This window comes from Aquila chrysaetos, chromosome Z (assembly GCF_900496995.4).
Source record: "Aquila chrysaetos chrysaetos chromosome Z, bAquChr1.4, whole genome shotgun sequence".
Classification (NCBI taxonomy): domain Eukaryota; kingdom Metazoa; phylum Chordata; class Aves; order Accipitriformes; family Accipitridae; genus Aquila; species Aquila chrysaetos.
This window is the reverse complement of record NC_044030.1, coordinates 30,450,334-30,474,414: the sequence shown is the minus strand read 5'-3', so window position 1 is coordinate 30,474,414 and position 24,081 is coordinate 30,450,334. Positions and strand designations below refer to the sequence as shown.

The 24,081-nt window shown below is 44.4% G+C and overlaps 1 protein-coding gene across 3 annotated transcripts in view; it reads right to left on the bottom strand.

The window, feature by feature from the left end:
- The window catches only part of CPLX1 (complexin 1), a 117,072-nt gene extending 93,331 nt beyond the window's left edge, over positions 1–23,741 (bottom strand). The window contains exons 1-2 of one of the 3 annotated variants that reach the window (XM_030004532.1): positions 23,482–23,741; positions 22,461–22,563 (exon numbers count right to left, since the gene is read on the bottom strand). In XM_030004532.1, the coding sequence (XP_029860392.1) occupies positions 22,461–22,491 (31 nt within the window). In that variant the 5' untranslated portion in view covers positions 22,492–22,563; positions 23,482–23,741. The remainder of the gene's footprint in view (positions 1–22,460; positions 22,564–23,481) is intronic. The other 2 variants (XM_030004533.1, XM_030004531.2) reach the window with 2 other exon arrangements.
- Positions 23,742–24,081: the final 340 nt, after the last annotated feature.

Here is a 24,081-nt window from a genome sequence, read left to right as displayed (position 1 = left end):
TAGTAGGCACAAAGTACCTACTAGGAACTAACAGGAGCTAGGGCACAGAAACAGACTTTGCAGTATTAAGATTTGCCTGCCTGGTGCTTATTCCAGTTGGATTTGCAGTGAAGATTTTCAGCTTACATGATTGCAGCTGTGTTGGTTTCAATGATGCAGGCCAATCCCACTGCATACTGAGCAGCATTGAGTGCCACAAGGCAGTATCTTTCTTGCTCAGCACTTTTTCAGTTCCTATCAGGATCCCTTCTGTGTTCATCCTGGGTTTATTTATAACAAATGCTTTCCTATAGGCCTGCTATGCCAAATACCAAAAATTGTTCCCACTCACTGCAAGGCAGAAATTCTGTCCCTGTGTCATTTATTCTGTCTTTACATTTCTAAGCTAAAGTACATAGCAGATTCAAACCATTTGCAACCTTTCATCATTTTCAGATACAATGTGTGTACCACACTAATCTTCTTCAACATATATCAGTCAGCTTGCATCACCTGTAAGACTGTAAGGGGGACACAGAAGCTGCTGCTTCTGAGAGCTACAGGTAAAAGTCGACATCAATGGAGAATATGCCCTGGTGATTAGAGACCTGCTATCTATTTTGATACACATCAGAAGAAGTGTGGGACAGGTAACCCACATGGACAGTGAAAGTCAAAATTGTAGCTCACCCTCAGCAGTTTTGTTGATGACCAAGTGGCTATAGCTAATTTGTCTTACTCTTGCTTATCTTTCTACAGTAAAATATTTTTTTTAAAGACAGTAGAAGCAGGCAGTTATTCTATGTAGTTGTATCTATGACTCTAGCATAATTTGGCATAGTTTACTAGAAAACAGATAGCAGCGGCCTTGAGAAGTGGAGACACAGGATGCTGTAAAAAAGAGCTGATGTGAGCAGCCATAAAGGTGACCAAGTAAACCTACTGACAAAGATGATATCTACTTAGCTAGGGCCCCCCCACCCCACCCTGAGGCCTCCCTGATGAGCTCAGCACTCTGGTGAACTCAGCAGGAGTCCCAGATATTCTCAATGACCTCAGCGAGAGCCCAGGATCTCTCTGATAAGTTCTCCAGGAGCCAAGACACACTTGATAAGGTACCACAGGCAGAACAAAGAAACCGTAATGATGAAAAAAGCTGGGAACTACATCCTATGCCCCCTTATGTGTCTACACCAAAACTGTATAAAAATTAACTGGCTATCTACCCAAGATGAGCTTCTCTGTAGGAGCTTCTCTGCAGGAGCTTCTCTGCATGAACTTCTCTGAGAAAACTTCTCTGCATGACATCTCCCAGACTGGACCTTCCCTGGGGATGCCTGGCTGACTCCAAACTCTGTGACATGGATCATCTATGAAGAGACACTTTTCCATCACTGATTACCCACACTCCTGGGAACGGTTTTGGTCAGTGTTGTACTGGTAAGACCTCTCATAATATATATAGGTGAGCATAAAGGTACATGATCATAAGGAAGTATATACTTCCCTGTGGTAATTCTGTAATAACAACAGGTTGCCCAGAGAAGTTGTGGGTTCATTAGAAGTGTTGGATGGGGCTTTGATCAGCCCTACCTAGTAGAAGGCAGATAGGTTGGAAATAGATGACCCTTGAAGCTTCCTTCAAACACAAACCTTTCTATGACTCTAAGAACTTGTTTTATATATATATATACATATATGTATGTGTATATATATATTTACTAGTGGTCATTTTGTAGTAACTTGTAATATATACTTGCTTTACTAGTGGTCATTTTGTAGTAACTTGTAATATATACTTGCTTTACTAGTGGTAATTCGTAGTGATCTATAAATCTAGAAATCCAAACCCCTGTGTCCTTGTGTGTTACGGAATCCTGAGCACCCCATAGTCACAATCTTACATACCCGCAGGGCGAGTAAACCCTTGTAGGTCGTGTCTTTGACTGCTACAGGACCATGGGATAGAAGATGGATTGGATTGGGATAGGACTGGAGATCCTGAAACTCACTAATAGTCAATTAAAGAAATGCAGACCTGAAGATGGACAAAAACAGTTGCAGAGATAACAGAAGAAAGTAGTTTATCTGAATATAGAATAAAAGAATGAGCAAGGTGTAAAAGCATGCTAAGAAACATAAATCCAACTGGATGCTTGACTGAGGAAGAAAAAATCATTAACATCATCATGTTTCTCCTGGTGAAGGACTCCCAAGACTGATGACTCAAACCCATCCTCAACCAGATTGAAGCTACCCTCCTTAGGACCTCAAGGAGCAGTGGAACAACAAGCATACCATCACAAAACGGGGTAGGAAGATAGATACTAGAACGTGTGTATGACAATTTTAACTGTATTGTTATTACAACCGAGAATTTTTCTGTATAGCAGTACTCATTTCTGGTTTTATTTTTCTGCAAGAACTAAATCAGAACTAATAATACATCTTTGATTAGACAGTTAAGTTTTTAATTCTACTAATAATACATTCTTGGCTTTAGGTATATAACATATGTTTCCCTTGTGCACATAACAGGATTTTGAGATTAACAGAAGGGCATGCTGGTTTTCTACTCAGGCTGTAAAACAGCACATCCGACAAGAGACAAGTTCTTATCTCTAGTTTGTCTTCACTGAGTGCTCTCTCCAGGAGGACTGACATGAACCAGCACGGAGAAGACTTCACACACCACAGGAGCATAGAACCACTTGGGTGGGAAAGGACCTTGAGAGCTCTCTAGTCCAACCTCTGCCAAAAGCAGGTCTGAATTCAGACCTGCATCCTCTTTAAAGCATATTTGCTTAATTTGAGTTTCTAGCCAGAGAAACTTCAGAATATCTCCATTCTTGTCTCCTTCCCTCACATGATGTTCCCATTTCCTTCCCCACTCCTTTTTGCTTGCTGCAGACTCTCCTCTCCTATCACAGGGACACTACCCCAGGTACCTTGATGACTGAGTTCATTTCAAAGCCAGTCAGTCTGCCAACTGCTTTTTCAAAGGCTAATACCTGGGGCTGAAGATAGGAGCAGAAGACAACCATCTTCCACACCTGTGTCAGCCCTCTATCACTCCACACATACAACTGGACAGATGAGCATTGGGGACACAGCTGGTTCTTAGTCAGGATGGCAAGTTCACCCTACTCACATCCAAGTGAGTGGGCTTTACCTCTGAGCCTTAGCTCTCTCTTCTGTGAAAAGCAGCAAAGACCTTCTCAACCTTTGGAAAATACCTTTCAGTCTAGTGAGTTCTAAAGAAGTAGGATCCATCGTTACTACTGAAGAGGTGTCCCCGTGCGTACACCAATGCCACACCTAGCGAAGGAGCTACACATATGCTTAAATTTTAGCCCATGCTTTTTACCTAACTGATGATAAGGGTGAACTTTTGAAATGCTTCTTTCAGCTAGGGTCTTGGATAGAGTCTGATGGACCATAATTTAAAGCATCTCCAGATTAAAGCCACAAATCATCAGCCGGGATCACAGGAATCCCATTGATCTTCATCCTCTTATACTAAACATACCAATTATTCAGCTTGCAAAGTCATGCCTTAACATTGAGTTAAAACTTACACTGTTAAGGCAAGAATCAACACAACTGCTAAAAGCTGATGCTTTTTTTCCCCCTTTTAAGTCTGTGGCAAGGCTTACAGACAGTGACTTAGAGACAGACGGAGAGATGGGGGGAGCTGGGGAACAGATAGCAGCACCAAAATAGCTCTTTGAAGTGTTGTTTTGGCTTAGAGCCAAAAACAAAGCCCCAGGTTCAAACAGGAAAAAAGAGAGAAGACCACTAATAGAGAACAATTTCAATGCTCTTGAGGTAAACCTTTGTTGAGTACCATGCCACAACTATGACCACCACCACAAATAGGACAATCTCATTAAGCCTTGAGTCACTTCCACTCTGTTTCTTCCTTTTGTGAACACCACCAACAAATTTCCAGTTATCCAATTTTAAAAGAGCAGAACAGGTTCACTTGTTTTGTGAACTCAGTGCACTGTTCTCCAGTAAAGAAAGAACTCTTCTCCCACCACCATGTAGGCAGCCTACACACACAGAGACACTATGTTGGTCACAACTGCTGGGAAATCACACCTCCTCCTAACAGCTGGCCTGAAAAAAAAGAGACTAAATGCCAAACGTGCTAGAAGAAAACTCAAATGTGGTCCCAAATCAGCACACATCTGAAGACTGCCATGGATTTAGATGCTTTTGCAGAATGAAGACAGAATTAAGAAGGGCTGCCTGCCTCTTTAGGCTGGAAACTTGAAGTGCTGTTAGACTGGTGGTCATATTCACAATGAATGTGTCACTTAGAAGTTTATGCCAGTTACTCCTCTTCAAGGAAAGTGCAACTGTGATGGATAGTCAGAAAGATGGGCAGCATATCTTATTCACAGCAGCTTCAGGCAACTGTTCAAGGGACCTACTCCCACTGTACTCTTTTTTTCAGCTCCTGTAAACCATATTTCTCTTCTTGTGAACATGGCATCTCAGATACTTTCCCCCATATCCTCAACTCTCATCTTCATTATGTTGTCCCTGTATAAGATCAGCCCCTTCTTGGTTCTGACAAGAGTTCTGAATTTGTCTCAGAAGCACAACTAATGATCAAGTTGGGAAGGACAAAGCAAAAACAGGACTGTCACCATTGTTGCTCCCACAGACCAGCTACAGGTACATCCATCCTCTGCTTGTCTTGTCAGATAACTTGCCTTTGCAGTCACACAGCTGAGAGAACCAAAACAATTCCACCATATGACATCTTATTTTCATTCCTACCCTAGGGGGAGTTTCTAGTTGTGTTGCACTGTCTCCTTGTGTGGCCACACTCTATGGGAAGGTGTAAGTACCCAGAAAGGGCAGTGGGGATAATGAAAACATAAATAGACTCGTAGGAAACATATCCTTGAACTGCTTTCAGTTTAACAGCTCCAGTTCTAACTCCAGTGTGGGCCTCTTGGACACACCATGGAGCAGAAAGTATGCTGCATCTCTGTGCTTTCAGCTCATCACTGATTTGCCAAAATAGTATGGCTGTGGAAGACAATTCCCACAAGAGAGTCTAGAGGGAATTTGTCTGGTATCTGGCTGACATTCTGAAGACTTCCTTCCAGCTGTGGAATTGACAGCTATGTAAGTGGTCTTTTACTCCCACTTCACCTACCTCAAGATGTCTCCAGTGCAGAAACACTCCCTGCACTGCTTCAGAAAAAAACTCTCCTGCTTGTTGCTATAATTTCTCCAGGTGACTGGTATACATATGCAGCACTGAAAAAGTTAAAGGGAGCCACAGCACATAGAAATGGCTCATGCTGGTTATGTCTTCCTTTCTATCAAAATACAAAGCAATGTCCCTGAAATATGTGAGACCACATCCATGCTGCCTCTTGCATACTGAATCAAGGTTCAGATGCCTCCTGCTTTAAATGCTACACTTTATGAACACAGTTCTCCTTTGAGAGGACTTCCATACTGATAGAAGGCTTTAGTTTGCTCAAGAAAAGAAGACCAACATCCATCAAACCAGACTGACGACCACACAGAGAGAAGTAACATGCAATAACCTGTTCCCTGCACCTATAAAGGGTGCAACACATTAGAAGACTTAACACAGATATTAACTTGGTTTATTGACTTGAGTGTAACACCAATCACAAACTTTATGGATGCTTTGCCAGCTTTATTGTCTAAATTCTAGAAGATTAGGGACATGTCTCAGTTCCAGGAAACTCACAGCTCCAAGGCAGCTAATAATACAACACCAGTCAGATCCCAAATTCTGCTGGCAGGATACCTCCTCGTTCCTCTCAAAACCTTCTCCAGTCTCACAGCACCTCTCCTTGTTCCGTTTGTCTACCAAGTTTTAACAGGGGCAAGCAAAGGAATAAGAGAGTAAACTGTTGCAATGAAGCTGTAAAGTGGACTGCTGGGTAGCAGACCTGAAAGCAAGAACAGACTTTCTTTTTGCAAACATTCCAAGCCAACCTAAATCAGGTCTGTAGCTGTGACCATTTAGGGCCTTCTCCCAGGAAGACAATCCTAATGGGATCCATCTCAGCTAATATGGACTTCTAGCAGATGTGGTAAAGGAACATTGCCTGTACTCTCTCCATTCTCCTGAAGGGAAGCCAGTGCCTCTGGGGGGTCCCTTAAAAGCTCAGTTAATATTGCTTCTTTGAGGGGACCTCAGAATCTGCTGGTTAGGTGTGTTGGTTGTATCCATCAGTGTGTTTGCAGAAGCAAGAATAAAAAGTCTCCTGGAAACTACTTGTATTGCTTTGTTAAGTCTGGAATCTGATGCACAATTGATTTGCTGTCAGGCTGGAGGGATGTGCTGCAGGGAGGGTGTTCTGCAAGGTCTAGTCCCCATTTTAATTAATCGCTTGAATGACAACATGGATACTTAACCCATTGTTGCAGTAGTGTAAGTGTAAACTGGGTAATGTAAGGAAGTAAGAGATGCACGGCTTGTTAGGAGACAGAATACTTTGCATTACCAGGCAAAAAAACAGAGCAGCTTTCAAGCACACCAGCCTTTCTGCAGTTCTTTATCTGGATGATGACAAGCTAAAATGGGCTGCAACACAGGCCAAAATTAGCATTACAAGTGCTCTCAAATAATGGCATGAAACAGACAGGGTGCAAAACCAAAGTTGTTTACCAAAAGAGGAATATTCAAGTGCACAAGTACAAGTACACTCCCTGAAAGGGAGTGGGGACTCACTGGCAGTTCTGCTGAAAAGGAAACGATAGCGATCTAAACTACTGTCACAGCTAAAGCATGGAAGACACTAGAAAAATGAGACTAGATTAGGTTTTGTCCTGCCTCTACAATTATTACAAGATCATGATGAGATAGAAATCAATGCAATGTGCCAGGAAATAGCTCAAATTGCAGATAAAGAGAAGAGCTACTAAATACAGCTCTCCCTCATCCTGACATAGTATGAGTGTATCAGGCAGCAAATCATCCCGATGTTCTGAGTGATTGTGTTCTGCTAAAAATGTTTAAATGACCTTCACCCTGTTCCTTTTACTGGTAGCCAGAATATATGTCAATGCTGTATTTCATCCTTCTCTAGCAAAGAGCTACCACATATCCTTTTAAAGACCTCATTATCAACTTTTGAGCCAGAGAAGGAACACAAGCTTACTCATAGGACAAAGTTGTAAATGTTCCCCAGAGGTGCTGAGATCTGCTTGACAAAAGCACATTTTTAAAATGTTACATAATGAAACAATCTGTAGTTAAAATGATTTGTGTTACTTTCCATTGTCAAGCTGGTCTATCTAGTAGAGCACTGTAATGAGCTTGTTCAGGAACTTCAATGCTTCAGCTGGAAAGTTACACAGACGAGTCTGTCACAAGTTAATTAAGCTGAAGTTTACATAACGATGAACAGCTTTTCATGACAAATATATTCTTCCACCAAAACCAGTTCAACTCTCTGCCTCCTTCGATGTCGTGGTGGCTGACTGGTTTGCGACACACAGCCACATGTCTGTGGTTGTCCTTATCTGTCTGACAGAGATTGCACAGCAGTGAAACCATAGCACCATTATTTTTCACATAGACCATCACAGCTGAAGTCCAGCCTACTTCTGCCATGACACTGCACTGGAAAACTAAAGGCCATGCCCCAAAAAGCAGTAACAGCACCACTGGCTGTCCAATTGGTTTCCTCTCACACTTCGTGGCTACAGGCACAATCTTGGAAGAAAGGCATGTTAGGTTCAGGCATAAACTCTGCACTCATCAAATGACTAAATACAATCATACTGATACACATAAATGTCAGTGTAGGTATAAGCCAGATTGAGCTTGTTAAAACCCAGAGGCCTGCTAACAGTACATGGACAGTGTTGAGAAAATGTCTAACAATTAACTGCCATTTGAGACCAGAAGTCAATGACATGCCAGGAATGAGAGCTAAAGAAGAAGTAGCTCTGCTTCTGATAGCAGGCTAAGATGATGGTGGACAGGAAGAAGAAAGTTCTTTGCTCACAGCTTCTGTTCCGCAATATCCCCTCTGGTGCCCAGAATATGCTGTGAAACAGATAGAACTTCCCATATTGCCTGTGAAAAATTATGTAATCCAACAGGTCAGAAGGGGAGAAAAATCCCTGCATAGGCAATTCTCCCTCATTTACCAAACTGGCATATGCTTATGACCACAGAGTCAGCCAAAAGTCAGCCAGGTCTGTGAGTGGCTGATTACATGTGCTGTGCTCTCTATTCTTGAGCAGCAAATGTTGCAAGGGTAGGCCACTTTCTTGAAGGAGAAGACAAATTATGCCAGTACTCCCCTCTCCTCTCACTGTCCCAGTATGTGCTCCTTGGTTTGTTTTCAAGGGCGTGGGAGTGGATTTGAATGAGAGGGAAAAAAAAAAAAACAAAAAACACAACAAACCCTGCTTTGCCCAACACAACTAATTCCTTATTTTTTAAAGAGCAGTTACTGCCAGTTTTAATACATGTATTAAAGACTGACTCATGAGTTGGCCCCCTTACAAATGCTTTGTAGTTAAAGAGAATGGGAATAGGGACCTTGTTAAAGTGAAAGCTCTGTTCAGCATTTTGCATTTCAAGCACGCTACCTCTTATCACTTTCTCTATTTGGTTCTCTAACTAAAAGGTTAGCAAACATGAACAGTGAGCATTTGCCAGAACACAAGGAATCTCAGGTCTCTCTGCTGGAACCTTGAACTGAATTTAACTACTCAGAGACTGTCAGTGATATAATAATGGCAAGTCTTTTCGATTTCCTGGTACAAACTTGCACATGGAATGAAAATTATGGGAAATGGTGCATAACAGGGATTGTTCTCCTACCTCTCAGCCTACTGTTCTCATATAATGAATACAGTCAAGGAAGGGTTCCTTCTTACTCATATTCAATGCCCTGTACAGCAATGGTACTCTGCAGTTACTGTGTACACACATTAGTGGGAGGCACAGAGAGGTAACCTTCTCAGCAAGGCTAGCAGTTTATCAAAGCCACCCTGGTGGTTTTTCAGTGTGGCAATGAACATATCTAACAGATGGAGAGGGAGAGAAAACGCCCTCTCAGCACAGAATGGCTCTTCAAAGGGTGCCATGGGCTTTCTGGGAGGAGAAATCTGCTGGAATTGAGGTTGTGAGCAGGCTTCATCCACTGTGGTCCATGGTGCAGTACACCCAGCAGCAGTACAGGGTACTCGACTTGCACCATATGAACAAGGTCCTGCGCTTACTGCTGGAAGCTCCAAAGCATGCCCCATGCATAAAGGAGCTCATTATCTCCCCATCCTAGGTCACATTTCTGCCAAAGGTCACCATGGTTTTTCACTGAAGCCAAGGCCAGGTCTTTCTCAGGGAGAGCTGCACATACATTGCCCCAATATAAATTGCTACAATTCCGCTGTGAGTCCAGTTTATCACAAAATTACCACGTCAACCATGTCATCATGAGCAGAAATAGAACCAAAGCTCACTGGATGAAAGTCTCTGATAGCATTAACCCCTATATGTATGCTCCACTGACAGTTCACCCCAGGTCCTTCAGCAGCACCATGTGAATATTAGCCTTGTAATCCACGCTGCTGAGCTGTGTAAATTAACAGGGTATCATTTATTTGTCCTCATCCTCACTGCTGGGCCCAAGAAGCACCTGGCTTAATGGCAAGTACCAGAACTAAGGCACATAGCTGCAGGGAAGAAGTCGCAGCAGTCTAAAGAAGGGTAACAGGTTTATTGGTGGATAACTGGAGTGCTGAGCCCCCAAACAAGATTTGTTGTTTCATTTCCACACTTCCATCATTGTCCTGATAAGAGGTCACCAGGAAGAATAGACCCTAGCATTTCTATGAAACACAGACAGCAGCTCTGGTCTTACCGAATAGCATTAGCAAAATGTCAGTAGATTCATGTTGTTACCCCCTACCAGCTGCACCATTAAAAAAGGTCTGCTCCTAAGGAGTACATGAGAAAGGGATACCCAACAGTGTCACGTAGGTAGACAAGGGTGATTTACTGCTCTGTGCAGGGTGATAACATGGGCATGAATCACCAGGTGCCTTCAGAGAGCAGCTAGACAGGAGCTTGCATGACAAGGAGGACAGGCAAGAAAGCATTATCAGGGCCAAGCCCACCTGCCTTTCTCACATGGACTAAGTAAAGCATTCCTGATCCTATGGGAGTGACTAAACAAAACAGATCCTCTCTGTGCCTCCTCATGGCACTGCAGCAGTCCTGAAATAGCTGAGACAAGTGATGCCAATGAGATCCTTCTGCTAGGCACTGTGTATTAGACTAGAAATACCGCACAGATAGTCTGATCCTGGTGGATACATCTCAAGAAACAGTTCCTAAGCTCTCCTGTTAAGTGGTTTTAGTGCTATCTTAGCACCAAAGTGAAACAAAGAGAGCTAACACCCTGACAGGAGAGTTCATGAAATGAGGAAAATAAGACGACTGTAAGAAAGCCCAATGTCCATGATAGCTATTGAGAGAGGATGGAAAATTAACTATGAAAGGCAATATAAAAGCACAACATCGAGGAGATGCTGAAAAACATCTGAAATCATGTGTAAGTGTGTCTCAGATGCTTCCAAATTTCAAATGGCACTCAGATCATTTGAAGTCAAGTGTGGCCTTCCCTTTGATGTCAGTCATCTTTAAGTCAAGGCCTTCTAGAGCCTTCAAGGCCCTCAAATTACACAACTGGCTTTTAGCTTCTGTGGTATCTTTGATGAATCCTTCCCAATGGAGGAAAACTTCCCTACAAAGATGAACAGCACTTCATTCTTACAAACTGTTTGAAGATAGAAGAGTGTGATCTTTCTCTTTTGCTGGAAGTGAGCCACACTTGGAACAGACCTAGCCCTTGCCATAACCAGTGAACTCAGCCATCAGCCTGGTATAGTGTCTCCCAGAATATTTGCATAGTGCTTTCTTACCAGCCCACTCCTCCCCAAAACAGGGTAGTTCAGCACAAATACAAGAAAGAGGATTTTCCCAGGCCCTTCTCCCTGCGCTCTTTTCTGATCCCTGAGGAACTTCTTTAAGCCCCAAAGCATCAAAGGCAGATTTTGGCACACATGGATATTTCTTTCATGTGTTGCTGAAGCCAAATGGAAATCCAGGCAGGTAAGGAGAGCATTCATCTCACACTGTATAGAACAGACTTTGCAGCTCTGAGACCACTTTCAGAGACTAAAGTAGTAAGTGAGCAGCAAGACAGCACACTACAGCTGAACTTGGGTAATGGGACTTTCCAGAGGAGGAATGGGTAGGCTTCCTCTGTCCTGCCATCAGGAAATGTATTTACAGCATCAGCTTTCCACACCGTCAGAGACAGACATAAGAGCAGAATGCCAGCTGCCTTTTCACCTGGCAAAGTTGTCATGCTTGAATGTGAAGGTGGCAACAGTGTGAAGGCACACTGCTCAGCTGCAGGTGATGCGATAATACAGCAAGAAGTCATGCTAGGCATCCAGCCCAGAGACAGAAGGTACTCCTCCCACCACTTGGAGTCCATGCATAAATCTGGTGCTGGGTTCCATCCACAGCTTCATCCCTGCTGCAGAAATCTACCCAGAGATATCTACCTAGGAATGCAATTTGACTCTCAATGTCTTCAGGGGTTAAGAGCTCTCATTGGATCCTTTCCCTCCTTGAACTTCATGGGAAGAGGAATTTTAATTTCCAGGTTGTCCTGCACTGAACAGATTTGCTTTTGTTCTGTTCCCTGAGCTTTAAGTGAGAGGAGAAAATAGATGAGGAAACCAACACGACACTGAGACAATGACAGTTTCCATTAAATACAGTATTCTTTAGCATGGACCACATGTTAGCTGGCTGTCATGTCCTTAACCTAAAGGATAATTCTGTTACCAAAGACCGTGTAGGATGGGTTGTTTTCAGCTGGAGTTTGGTCCCCTCCTGTGCAAACTCTACCTGGATGACTTATTTGGCCTCCTGATGCCTCTGATGATTTGTTAGAGAATTTGCAGGTGCATTAAAATTATAAATAATGTACAAGTGTCAACATGTTTTATATATTCACTTCAAACAAAATGTTAACTGTGCTGTGACTGCATTTGCTGACTTTGGGCTTATTTTGGATTTAAAGCTTATTTAAAATCTTTTATAAATTAGACCATTACCTTTTTTTTCTTGCCACAAAATGCATAACTTTTCATTGAATCATTTTTGCATTCCTTACTGCCAGCCAAGGCTATTCTGTGATGCCTGTCACCCAAAAGCTACTAAAACTAATGCTTGTCAATTAATCCCAACCATAATTTCCAGGTAACCAACAAGGCAAAAAATAAATTTCTTCATCAACTCCAGTCTCTTTACATCTGCTTTATTCCCAACTGTACCACAACCAGTTATAATTGAGCTGCAGTTTAATCAACTAAGTGGGCCACCCTGTGAGGAAATAGGAAAAAAAAAAAAAAAAAAGAAAAAAGGAAAAGAGAAAGAAGAAGAGAGAATCTAGGTCACTCTGTTCTTAAGACAACAAAATAGGTAATTGCTTCACTCCAAAGCATCCATGCTGCACTTGGGGTATGTTTGACATCTTATGTAACTAATACCATCTCTAGGTTAGCCAGCCACTTCGTAATAATGTGTCACAAATGGGTCTTCCATGCACATCCAGCAATGGAGATGGTATATCTGACCCATCTTTTTCAGACTACGTGGAAGCAAGAAATACTGCAACCCATGAGATTTTGAGGGGATTTTTGTGAGCTTTTGAGCTGAAGGGGAAGAAAAACTTTGTCATTATTTTACTTGCATCTGGAAGAAATTAGCAGAAATGCTGGTCTTCAGCTGCTGTAGACTGACAGATCTCTGTCAAAAAAGACATGTTTAGAACAGCTGAAAATTGTAAATTACATTAGGCTGTATCAGAGCAGTGCCTGTGAAGGCTCAGGATCCTATTGTGCAGAATCAGGCCCTGGGTTTCACTGGTCATCCAGAGCTTGTCTCTGTTGGGCTAGATTAGCTCAATTGCTTTCTTTTAATTTGGACTAATTTTTTAAGCACATAAAAAGGACCTAATCTTCTACAATACCAAGCAAAATACTCACTAAAGTGAGCCCTAAATAAATATCAGACAAATAACCACATAAGAACCAGTAATAAGACAGCATGTCTACAACTGAGAGAAAAAATAATGGGTGTTCTTAACTCAGGGTGGCTAATTCACAATAGTTGGCTGGAGTTAAAACAGCATGGGGGCTGACATACCCTGCATTTAACCCAGGGAGAGGATTCAAGATGTAAAGCAGAGTTAAAACTGTAGCAGCTTTGTCTTCACTTTAGCCAGTGTGGAAGCAGAACACTCTTGTCTGTGGTGATGATCAAGAGGATGTGTTTTACCCACCTATTTTAAGCAACTGTTAGCGCAGCTGCCAGCATAGCAGGAACATGTATACTGTCTTGGAGAAGAGAAACTGAGGTCAAAGCAGAAGCAGTACCACCTGAAAAGTTTTACCAGATGACAGTTAAAAAGCAAAACCAGAAATCCCAATCAAGTGTCTTAGCCAGGCGGCAAGTCATTGTCTGCATGACAGGAGAACTCAGGCCACATGACCAGAAAAGGGAGCACCTTGACATGGTGTTCAGAGAGATATGAATTGCACTGGGATCTCTGCCTGGCAGAGTGATCGCTGGCAATACAAGATGCACAGTCAGCAGAAAGGGATGGCACATTCCTCTTCTCTTCCAGAAGCCAACAGCTTGTTAAGGCAGTGATCTGGTGTCCTACCATCTGTGTGTGTGCCTTTGCTGAAGGTTTCCTTTGGGTAGGCACTCCTGAAGTTATCAGGCAGTTCTAAGGAGACTTGGGTGGAAAGTTATCAGCTGTGGGGACAGAGCCTCACAATGCTACAGGAGACATTTGAGCCCAGGGGATTCAGTCCTGCATATAAAACATGCCTCTTTTCCTGGGTGCTAAGCCAGCATAAGGCACTCTCCTAAAGTGCCTAGCTGGGTACAGTTCTAAGTCATATTAGAATGTGAGCCTGAGTCCAGGATATTGCCAGGGTAGAGAGCAGGAGCATAAAGTGAGGAGCATAAACTGAGTCTAAAAATCTGCCATCACAAGTAAAATAGTAAATATTGGTACTGAGAAAGAATAGCTTGTTCTCAGACAACTGTTCAAAACTGGGAGGAGATTCCAGGGAAGCATATAGTTCTGAAATTACTTATTTCTCAACTGTAGGATAAAACAAATGAGCGAATGTATTGAAGACAGCTGCTTCCATGTGAACTGCAGGCAGAAGTTACCATGGAGGGAATTTCAAGCTATGCTTGTCATGTGAAACTCAAAACCTCTGCCTGGGCGGAAACACCACAGTTGGAAAAATATCCAGTGTAGCTGTGAGCCTGCTTTACTCAGAAGCAACCTGACCAGCTGTTCTAGAAATTAGTTTGTAAATCCACCAAGTCCTTTGAAAAAAAAATCACTTTCAATCTGAATCTGATAGTTGATTTCAGATCATCCTTGGAGCAGTGAGATGACATAGCTGGCAGACCTCTCCTCCTCTCATATGGACACAACAGGGCTAAAAAGTTTTCAGAAAAGGGAAAATTAATCACAGCTCTGTGACAACCTTCTCCAGAGGGGCACCCTGCTCCTTCCCAGTGAGCTGGGCCAGACCCCTGGACCCCATCAGAGACTATCACATATTGTAACAACATAAAAATTGAGTGTAAATAATAAAACTCCTTTAAAGACAATTTTGTTATTATGGACAGTCTTACAGTGAAGAGTCAAAGGTGTTGTCTGCTTTCTATAGAGGTACTCAGGACAGAAAATTATTTCCTGCCTCACCGGCCCTATCTCTCTGAACATGTACAATTACACTGATAAATTATTTGAAACCCACCTGAGACCCAGCTTCCATTTCTCCCTGCTTCTCCCAGCAGCAAGCTCCCCCAGCACCTCTGTCCTCTTCTGATATTCAGAAACATTCTTCTAATTCCTGACTCAAGTATGTTCGTGGCCAATTTATTCACATTATTCTTTTACCAGTATTGTCCTTTACTTTAAGTAGCTCTTCCTTCACTGCAGTGTTTACCTCTCTCATGTATTTAGAGAGAGCAGTTGTGTCCCTTCTTAACCTTTTTCCTCAGCATTTTAATGCATCTCCATATAATTATAAGTTTTCTCTTTCATGCTCCTTTTACTCTGTCCCTGTGCAGCTTGGCTGACATGGAACAGGATCTGCTGATATTTAAACTGTGCAGTAAGAAAAATACAGGCGAGAAAGCTGCAATTATCACAAGTGTTTTAAATATACAAAATGAAACAAAAAAAAATCAAAAAAGACTTGTCTATTTCTAATGGAGACTGGTGTTTTTCTAAACACTATCCCAAGTAGTTTTATTCCCAGCTAGAACTGTGCCCAGGAGTTGCTATGTTGATAAGCTGGCAGTTACCAAAACCTCTGAATATTTTCTCCTTCTCCTCAATTTTTTGTTTGTTTGTATTTTGTTTGTTTGGGTTTTTAAAATAAAATTTCTTTTATTTAATGAAAAATTAAATCTCAAGGAAACTGCAAAGAGAAATTGGTTCATTCATAAAGAACAAAACATTTCACTCAGTAAGAGCCACACATTGATTCAGGGGAAGAGTGGCATGCATACGCTTTACTCCAGCATAAAGGAAATGGCTGTCACAGGTTAAAAATACATCTGTTTGGATATAATGTCTTAGTCCCAGGCAGTCTTTCAGGTTTGTGATGAGTCTTTCTCTTCTTGGTTGCTGAGAAAATACAAACTGTGTGTTTAAAAGCTTTTCATGAAAAAAACATGTTTTAGTAAAACCCTTCCAAAGTCCTCTTGCAAATTAAAATTTTAATTAATACATGCATTTTCAAGGAATTTAATGGACACGTACACTTGGGACAGGCACTGGAACAGAGACCAGGCAGTCCCACACAGTTTCTGCCCCTTCAGGGGACATGCAGAAAGTCTCACACTGCATGCAATAACATGGTGGGAGGGAGGCAGAATGAACAAATCATGCTGCAAAACCTTAAGTAGCTACTAAGAAGCTTCATTCTTGTAGGTACTGACAGATTCAAATTGTAAAAAGTTACACACCAAAGTCAGCAGATTAAATTTATTGTTTGTATTAATACATTTCTGCAGTGACAGCACCCACCCAATTTGAATCCACTCATTTAAAACTGCAGGGCAGGGGGAGGAATCAATTCTCAAATTGCACAGTGTGATCGATTTCTCCCTAGTAGAGAGACACAATTTGTTTACGGTATTTTGTTTCTAATAATGCGCTGTGATTTGTACCAGTGATAGAAAGGTCACCAGTAACCTTTGCCATGTCTGTAATTGCAGCTGTTAGCCTTTAGCAAACCACATGATCATCTGCTCAGCAACCTGTGGAACTTCTCAGCCAAGCTATATATCATTTGAAACCCATAGTCCAGCCACTAAAGCCAACCTGCAAGAAACAGAACTGACTATATCCACGCTCTCACAGTCAAGCTGTAGGTGAGAAAATAAGACAGCAACCAACATAGTTCTCAAAGCCATAACTTAGCAAATGTTTAAGGTTCTGCGTAGCCTTGAGCAAGCACTTCATTTCAGCACATGGAATGAGTATACAAAGACAGTGCAGAGTTGCAGCCTCCCAAAGAGGAGCGTCCAAGGCTAAGGCAGAGAGCCCTCTGCCCCATCACTGAAAGAGGAGAGTCAAAGAACTTGGAAGAGCCTCAGCATGCTGCATCTGCAGCTGTTGGAAGTGGGAGTAGAAATTCTGCAGCTTTGAGGGACTAGTGTCCCAGAGTCCTTAGCCATTCCTCACAGGACTTTCCTTCCAGCCCTTTCAGGAGCTTTGTTGCCCTCCTCTGGACGCATTCAAGTACCTTAACATCCTTTTAAATTGTGGGGCCCAGAATTGCACACAATATAGGCAGAAGTTATCTGAGAACAAAGGTGGATGGTCACCCAACATCTACCACTTGCTATAGTGGACTGGAGATGTCCTGTGTCATCTCAGATTCTCCAGTCTGTGATTTGGAAGCACCTGCCTGCAAAATTAAATACCTCATGTGTCACAGGTTTCAAGGATTACAGGCAAAATAGACCCCAGAAGTAAATACCAGCACTACCTGCTGGCACTACAACGTGCAGTTCTGCATTACAGTTTCTCTCCTGCTCCAGGACTTCATAAATTAACATAAGCAGTGGAGCACAGTCTAGCTGATGCATGAGGTCCCAGAGCAGGAGGGAGGCTCAGCAGAGAACTGCAAATGTGAGAAACAAGTGGCTGAGCTGGGGGAGGAGAAGGCAGGAACCACTGTGTTTATTTCAATGTCTCTTCCATCCTGGACAGGTCTGCATTGCCTCTAACTGCACTCAGTCTCACTGACTTCTCCAGGGAAAATCAAGGACTTAATCCCCACATCACAAGCAAGTAAAGTGAGCAAATGCAGCAGCAAACTACACAACTTCATAAGCCACACAGAAGGCCACTGCTAAGATGTTGCTAAACACTAGTATGTTAAACACAGTTTCTATTCAGACTTATCTGGCACTCACACACCCTCACATCTTCACTAATGTAAGCTTAGCACAGGGGCTGCTTTTTCAGAGCTTATGGACAGTGACTTAAATCCCATTATCTTCAGGAGGGTTTGAATCTCTGCCTACCTTCGAGAACAAGGGGACTCCCTCTGGACTGTGTTTTGTGGTGTACCTAGCTGAACCAAAGCTGCCAGTAATGGACGTGAAGTAGGCAGTCCCCCTCTGCTGGCATATACCAGGTGGCAATCTGGTCGCATTTGTCTTCTGCCTACAGTATTTTAAGAATCCATATGAACCAAAACAAGTCTCCACTGAATCTTGACAGATAAAGTGAATGCCAAGCAGCAGTCCTCACTCTAAGCTGCTGCCAATAAAACAGAAAATCATGTCTGTAATATAGCTCAGTGAATACATATCCAGAAACTCAAATGTACCCTTCCTCCTGATGAGGCTTGCATTGCACAATGAATTCAAGGGGTACTGGTAGCATGAAGAAGAAATTTAGACAGTACCGTTCATATGCATCATTATTTATGAAATGAGTTACATGATTTATCCACAGGTTGACATTAGGAAAAGTCACTATTTAAGGCAGGCATCCCAGCTAGACATTTCTCCTATCCATGGCAATAAAAGGAACACTTCAGAAAGGGCCCTGCACAACACCATATAATAGAGTTAGAGCTATTGTGTGTTCCATATATTCATACCTTCACAGCATTCTGGTCTGCACAATGCTAGTTTCTGCTGTAAGAAATCTCTCCCTCTTCAACCACATCATGATCCCACCTCAAACAAATCCTCCTCACCTTCCCATGAGCTTTTCCCTTCTCTTTTTCTATATGAAAATGCCTAAGACCCTTGGCCCTCGAGTCTCCCAGTAATGGGATGACAGCCAATAGAGCTTCATGAAGTTTATTGTCTTCTACTTCAGTCCAGTTTCCCTATTTGTCCAAGCCACCAGTGACAGTGGAAGTGAGACAGTGTAGTATGACGGGTGTTAATGCACCCTTTGCTTTCACACAAACCTATGGAGAAATAAACATTCCTCTAGGGTATTCCTCAGTTCCTCTAGGGACCATTTCAGGTCCTCCACTTCCAGCTTTTTACTGGGAAATCATACACCTCGGTCATGATGACAGTGCTCCAGAGCTCTGTCCTGGCTTGGTAAAGAGCACTCCTAATGTAAAATGCAATCATGAAATCACTCTGGTTGTCTTCATTTAGAGAACTGTCACAGGAACAGCAGAGTGACCAATCACCCTAGCTACACACACACCTATGTCAATGTCTGCTGGTGTGGCAAGGTCAGAGGTACAAATTATCCCTTTGCTGTCTCTGTTACTTCTACAGAAGAAGCAGCAGCAATTTTAAGCCTCTAGGCTTCCTCTTGCAATTTTCTTCTTGTTGTCCTACACAGCTAATCAACATCATGACTGCATTTCATCTCTATGGCTTCTGTCACTGTCAGACAATAAACAGAGTGCTTTCACACAGGGTGCTGAAAGGTCTCAGGAGCACAAAAAAAGCCACAGAAGCAAATTGGCCAAATAAGCTAATATTATGTACTGCTTTTCCTGTACCACAGTCCTCACTGCTAATGAAAGGGTCAAGGATTTTACCTTGAAGATGCCAGGGATTTGCAAAGACACATTTCAAACTTGTCAACCACCAGGCAAAGACTCTGCTGCCAACACCAGCAGCAAAATCCCAGTGCTGGCAGCACAGCAGAGGACGGCCTTCTACTGCACAGAAATAGCAGGCTTCCACAGGCTGCCTTTAACAACAAGTAAGGGAAAGAACACATTCTATTTCAGCAATACAATAGCCTGCCAAACTGATTTCACAAAACCTAAATCCCCTAGTCACACAGACTTCCCAACAAAGCAACTCTACACAACATAACCGCCTTTCCTTGCTTGCTAACTTAGCTCACCTACCTTTCAAAACACCTCATTGCTTTCTTCCCATCTGACTGGCAAAACTCCAAGGAAAAACAAATCTGATTGTCCTATGCCATTAGGGACAAAGGAAATGTCTTCAAGGATTGCTTCAAAGGCAATGGGAAAACTCCCACAGGAACGTTCTGCTAAGGCTACTGCTTATTGTTAATTAAGCAGAGTGTGAGACATCCTCTTCCTCAATAAGGTGAGTGAGGAGGTGGGAGAACAGTGCTGTTTTCTGTCCGGTACCTCCTCTGATCACCCCAGTATGAAGAAACCTGGTCCCAAAGTTCTCGTATGCTTCACAGCCCTGCAAAGCCCTGCCCAGCAGAAAAAGGGTAAAAGCACCCCACCTGCAAACTGTTTTCAAATCCAGGCTCTTAGCTACCACAAGCTCTGGCCTAAGCCCCGCTTTGGTGCTGGATGCTGGAAAGAGGAAATACCATGCCTATAATGCTCAGGCAAGGAAAGCAAATTGGCCCTCGGCCTTTGTGAGGTATCCCCAGCTGAGATAGTGAAAGGGTTAAGCTATCATAGCTGTAGGTGGTCTGCAAGCAGTATCTATAGCAAGTCTGATTCTCTGTAAATTGGAGGGGACCTTACTGACAAAATTGCAATATTTTTTTTCTTTCTTCCAGGAGTGCCAGAAGAGATTTTGAGGATGGGGTAAGAAATTTTGCACCATTCAAAAAATCCCAAGCAGATAGCAAAATGAATTCAGAGGTGTTCTGGGAAAAGCCACATTAAACTAAAATCAGAGCCATGAAATCCACAGGAAGATCTCCCTGAAAGTGGGGATAATGTATCCTAGCCAAAGCAAGCTTGCCATCCAACAGAGGTTTGGTGCTTTGCTCAGTTCGGGCATCTCCCTCTGGATGTTGGAACTGGAAGACAAAAAGGGTTCTGGCCCCATATTAAGGAAACAAAATGTAACCTTTTGTCCTTGGCTTGCTGTGCCAGTGCGGCCAGATTGCATGCTCGCATCAGCTTGGTCTTTAACTCCAGTGGGAAACAAGTGTCTAAAACCACTTTTACTATCCATGCTACTTTTGCCCTGAGAGATCTTGTTTTTCCTCTTTGAAACTATTTCTAATTTAAAAATAGATCTCTGCTTAATAAATGAACATTTCCTGGATTTTACCATTCTGGAGAGACTTCTCCTTTATTGAGTAAGTGGGCAAGTTCCAGCACATTTTGCTAACACATTAAGTCATCTGGCAGAAGAGCTGGTGCCCTGGGCAGCGTCTTGACAGACATCAGAAACTCAGGCTTCACCAAAAGATGCTTTTTTGAATTTGCCTTCTTTTGACTAAGCACCTCCTATCATAATGCAAATTCTGATCCTGGCATGCAACATTATGTTAGAATGAATGTCTGCCCAGAATAAATGCTGTTAATCACGGGCAGACACTGCTTCCAACTCAGGTTAGTCACTAAGCTGCAAGAAAAGGCATGCATCTCAGCTATTACTACTTTGCTGCAACCCTCCTCCCCCTGACTTTAACTGCAGTCTCTAAGCAGTTATTTGCCTTTAGTGGATTCACAGATCTCCAGCTGCAGTAGCTATATCTCCAGTTTGCAGGTACACTTGTTCATTTCTGTGCGAGCAACCTTGTTTACACCATAGTGAACAGTGCAAGATTTGCTCTTCTCAAAACTATTTCTCCTTCAAAACAGGCACTGAAGAATAATGAAATGTAATACTGCTACCATATGAACTGTTATCTTCTCAGATAGGTATCTTCATATCTTGCTACTTTGTGCAATCAGATTAGACACTTTTTTCTCCAGTTTGATCTTCCCTTTCAAAACACCCCAAATAACACTTGGGTTGCTTGCTCTATTCTTGACTGTGAGAATTCTGCTTTCTTGGTGAATAAAAAAAAATACAGTTCCTTTGCTTTCAAAGACAAAAATCATGTTTCCATGCCATGGAGAGTGTCCTGCAGTAAATGTTGAAGCTGCATATGACATCAATAACACCATGCATGAAACATTCCCACAGTCCCATGACTCTACAGTTTCTCCAAAGGAAAATGAATGGAAAAGGCACACATGAGATACAGTACAAAAGAGAATGATCAGAACCACCTCATCGACTTCCTCTGAGGACAACTCAGGAGCAGCCAGCAGAGCAGCCAGCATTCAGCATTGTCTCAGTGACAGCCTTGTTTTGACTGAATGTTCAGGCCAACCAGCCCAGAAAGGCAGCATAACTGTGGCAGAACAAAGGAAACTTATTCCCAAATACTTCCGTGTTGTTTTTTCAATTTCTCCCTCCCACACCACTGCCTTTTCTATTTCCCACCATTAGGTTAAAACAATTCACCACACATGGAAGGAAATATACTGAAACCATATAAGAGGTTGGCTTCAAAATCCAGGTGGCATGTGTGGGGGATACTTTATTACTGTTTCCCTGCTTATTGTGGCAATATTCTTAGCAAAAATAACTGTCTAAATACCAGGTACAAAAATTTCTGCACTGGCCCCTTTTTTTGGACAAGGTCTGGCCAACATTTGCGGGGAGGATGAAAAGGGTGCTCATACAGATACACAAAATGCTACTCTTTCTTTGGGTTTACTCTGGCTAAACCTGTCTGCAGCCTTTGTAATACCTGCCTCAGTGGCATGGCATGAAGCAAAGCAAGACCTGCACGCTGTACAGCAGGATATGCAGCCAGCTGGTCCGGTGCCAGATTAGGCATGACCCAGGGCCTGCACACCTTGTGTGGGAGGTCTCTCCCCTGCCATGGAGCTTTGGTCGCTGCTTGTTGCTGCCCTCTCCTGCTCAGATTCTTCAAACACTTGGCTCTGGGATCATGAATCGGTGAAAGGCATGCTCTTCCGGGTCCCCAAACAGCTCTTCCAGCTGCAGACCCCAGCAGAGGTTCGTAGCAGTCCATTCCCCTCTCTTGCCAGGTGCAAAGGGGACGAGGTGGGGGGGAATGCAAGGCCCCTTATATGCCAACCACACTTACCTCCTAGAGCTTGTTTCATAACAAAGTCCATGGTGATGGCTTAGGGGTGCTGCCCACCTTCACAGCTCACATGCACAGAGACCAGGAATCCTTGGAGGGCAGCCTGTGAAGAGGCACAATCAAAAGAGGAATGGTGTCTCTAGGAGGAGAAAAGGCTGATGCTGGGTCATTCTCACCTCTCTCCCCACAGCTTTCCTTCCCTTGCCTAAGTGCAGGCAAGTTTCCAACCCCCCATCCCTGCAGACCTGGCTATGCAGGACAAGGCACCTGGGGAGACGAGCTGCATGCTGGCTGCTGGGGAACGGGCAGCAGAAGGAGGAGGTAACGGGACACAGCGGTTCCCCCAGGCAGGGCAGGTGGCCGGGAGCAAGCCCGGAGGAGCAGTGCGGCTCCTCCCGGCTTGTCTCCTGCAGACGGGCAGGAAGGCGTTAAAACTTTGAACTTTCTCGTTTCCCCGCCTGCCTCTCGCCCCCTCGGTTTTCGGAGGGCTCGCTCTGGAGTGGCAGCTCCGCCGGGGACCGCCGAGGGGGCATTTGAAGGTGAAGCGCTCCGCAAGTGCCCAGCAGGGCAAGCGGGGGAAGCTAGGCGACTTGGGTGCGGATGCAGCCCAGGCGGCGGGATGGAGGCACGGATGCGGGGCAGGCTCCCCCGCCCTACCCCTTCGGAAACCTCACTCAGAGAGCCCCCAGCGCAGTGCCAGCGAGAGCTGCACCTCCTCAGGAAGAGCCGGGACGACTCAAGGTTGAGAAGGCCGGGAGCAGCAGCCAGCAAGCGCCACGCGGCTGTCCTGCTGGCCCCGGCCGCGGGGAGCGGCGGGCTCGGCTCAGGGGCAGGCTGCCACCCCCCCGCCCGGCACCGGCTCCGGTGCCGCGTCACAGCCGTGCCGTGGGGCTGCGCGGCCCGCCAGCACCTGGGAGGATGAAGGCTTCCCCCATCCCTGCGCGCCCACACCCCGCCTCTCCTCGCTGCCCTGCCGCACGCCGGCCGGCACGGCACGGCCCGCCCGCCCCGGCGCCGATACCTCGCTCGGCGGCGGGCGCTGTGCTGAGTTGAGCCGGGCCGGCGGCAGGTGGCTGCGGCGGCTCCTCTCCGCTCCGCTCCTAGAGGCTCCGGCCGGCGCCCATGTGCCTAAGGGCTGCCGGGGAAGTTGCGGGTGCGGGGTGAGAGAGAGAGAATGAGTCCAGAGCTTCTCCCTACTTTTCCCCCGCGCCCCTCTTTTTATCACAGGATTTCCGGACCATCCCACCGACACGGTCCCTCCTTCCTCCTCCCCTCGTTGCGGGAGCTGGGCTCTCTCCCTCCCCCTACCTCCGGCTCCCCCGCCCCTTCCCTGCACCGCCCTCGCCCCTCGATGCTCGCCGCGGAGGAGGTCCTCAGCGCTCCCCAACCCCTCAGAGGGTTGCGTGTGTTTGCATGCATGTCCCCCACCCCATCCCCGGCTGTCTGCAGCAGCCAGGTGTCCTTGCGCTTTGCTGTGGGGGAAGGAGGGGAGGTTGTCAGCCCGCTGTTGCATTTAGCAATTGCTTTCTTGCACCTTCTCGGGAGTCAGTGTGCGCGCGCCAGGGGAAATCTCTGCAAATACTGCTTCCTGCAAAAAAGGGGGGGGGGGGGGGGGGAGTGA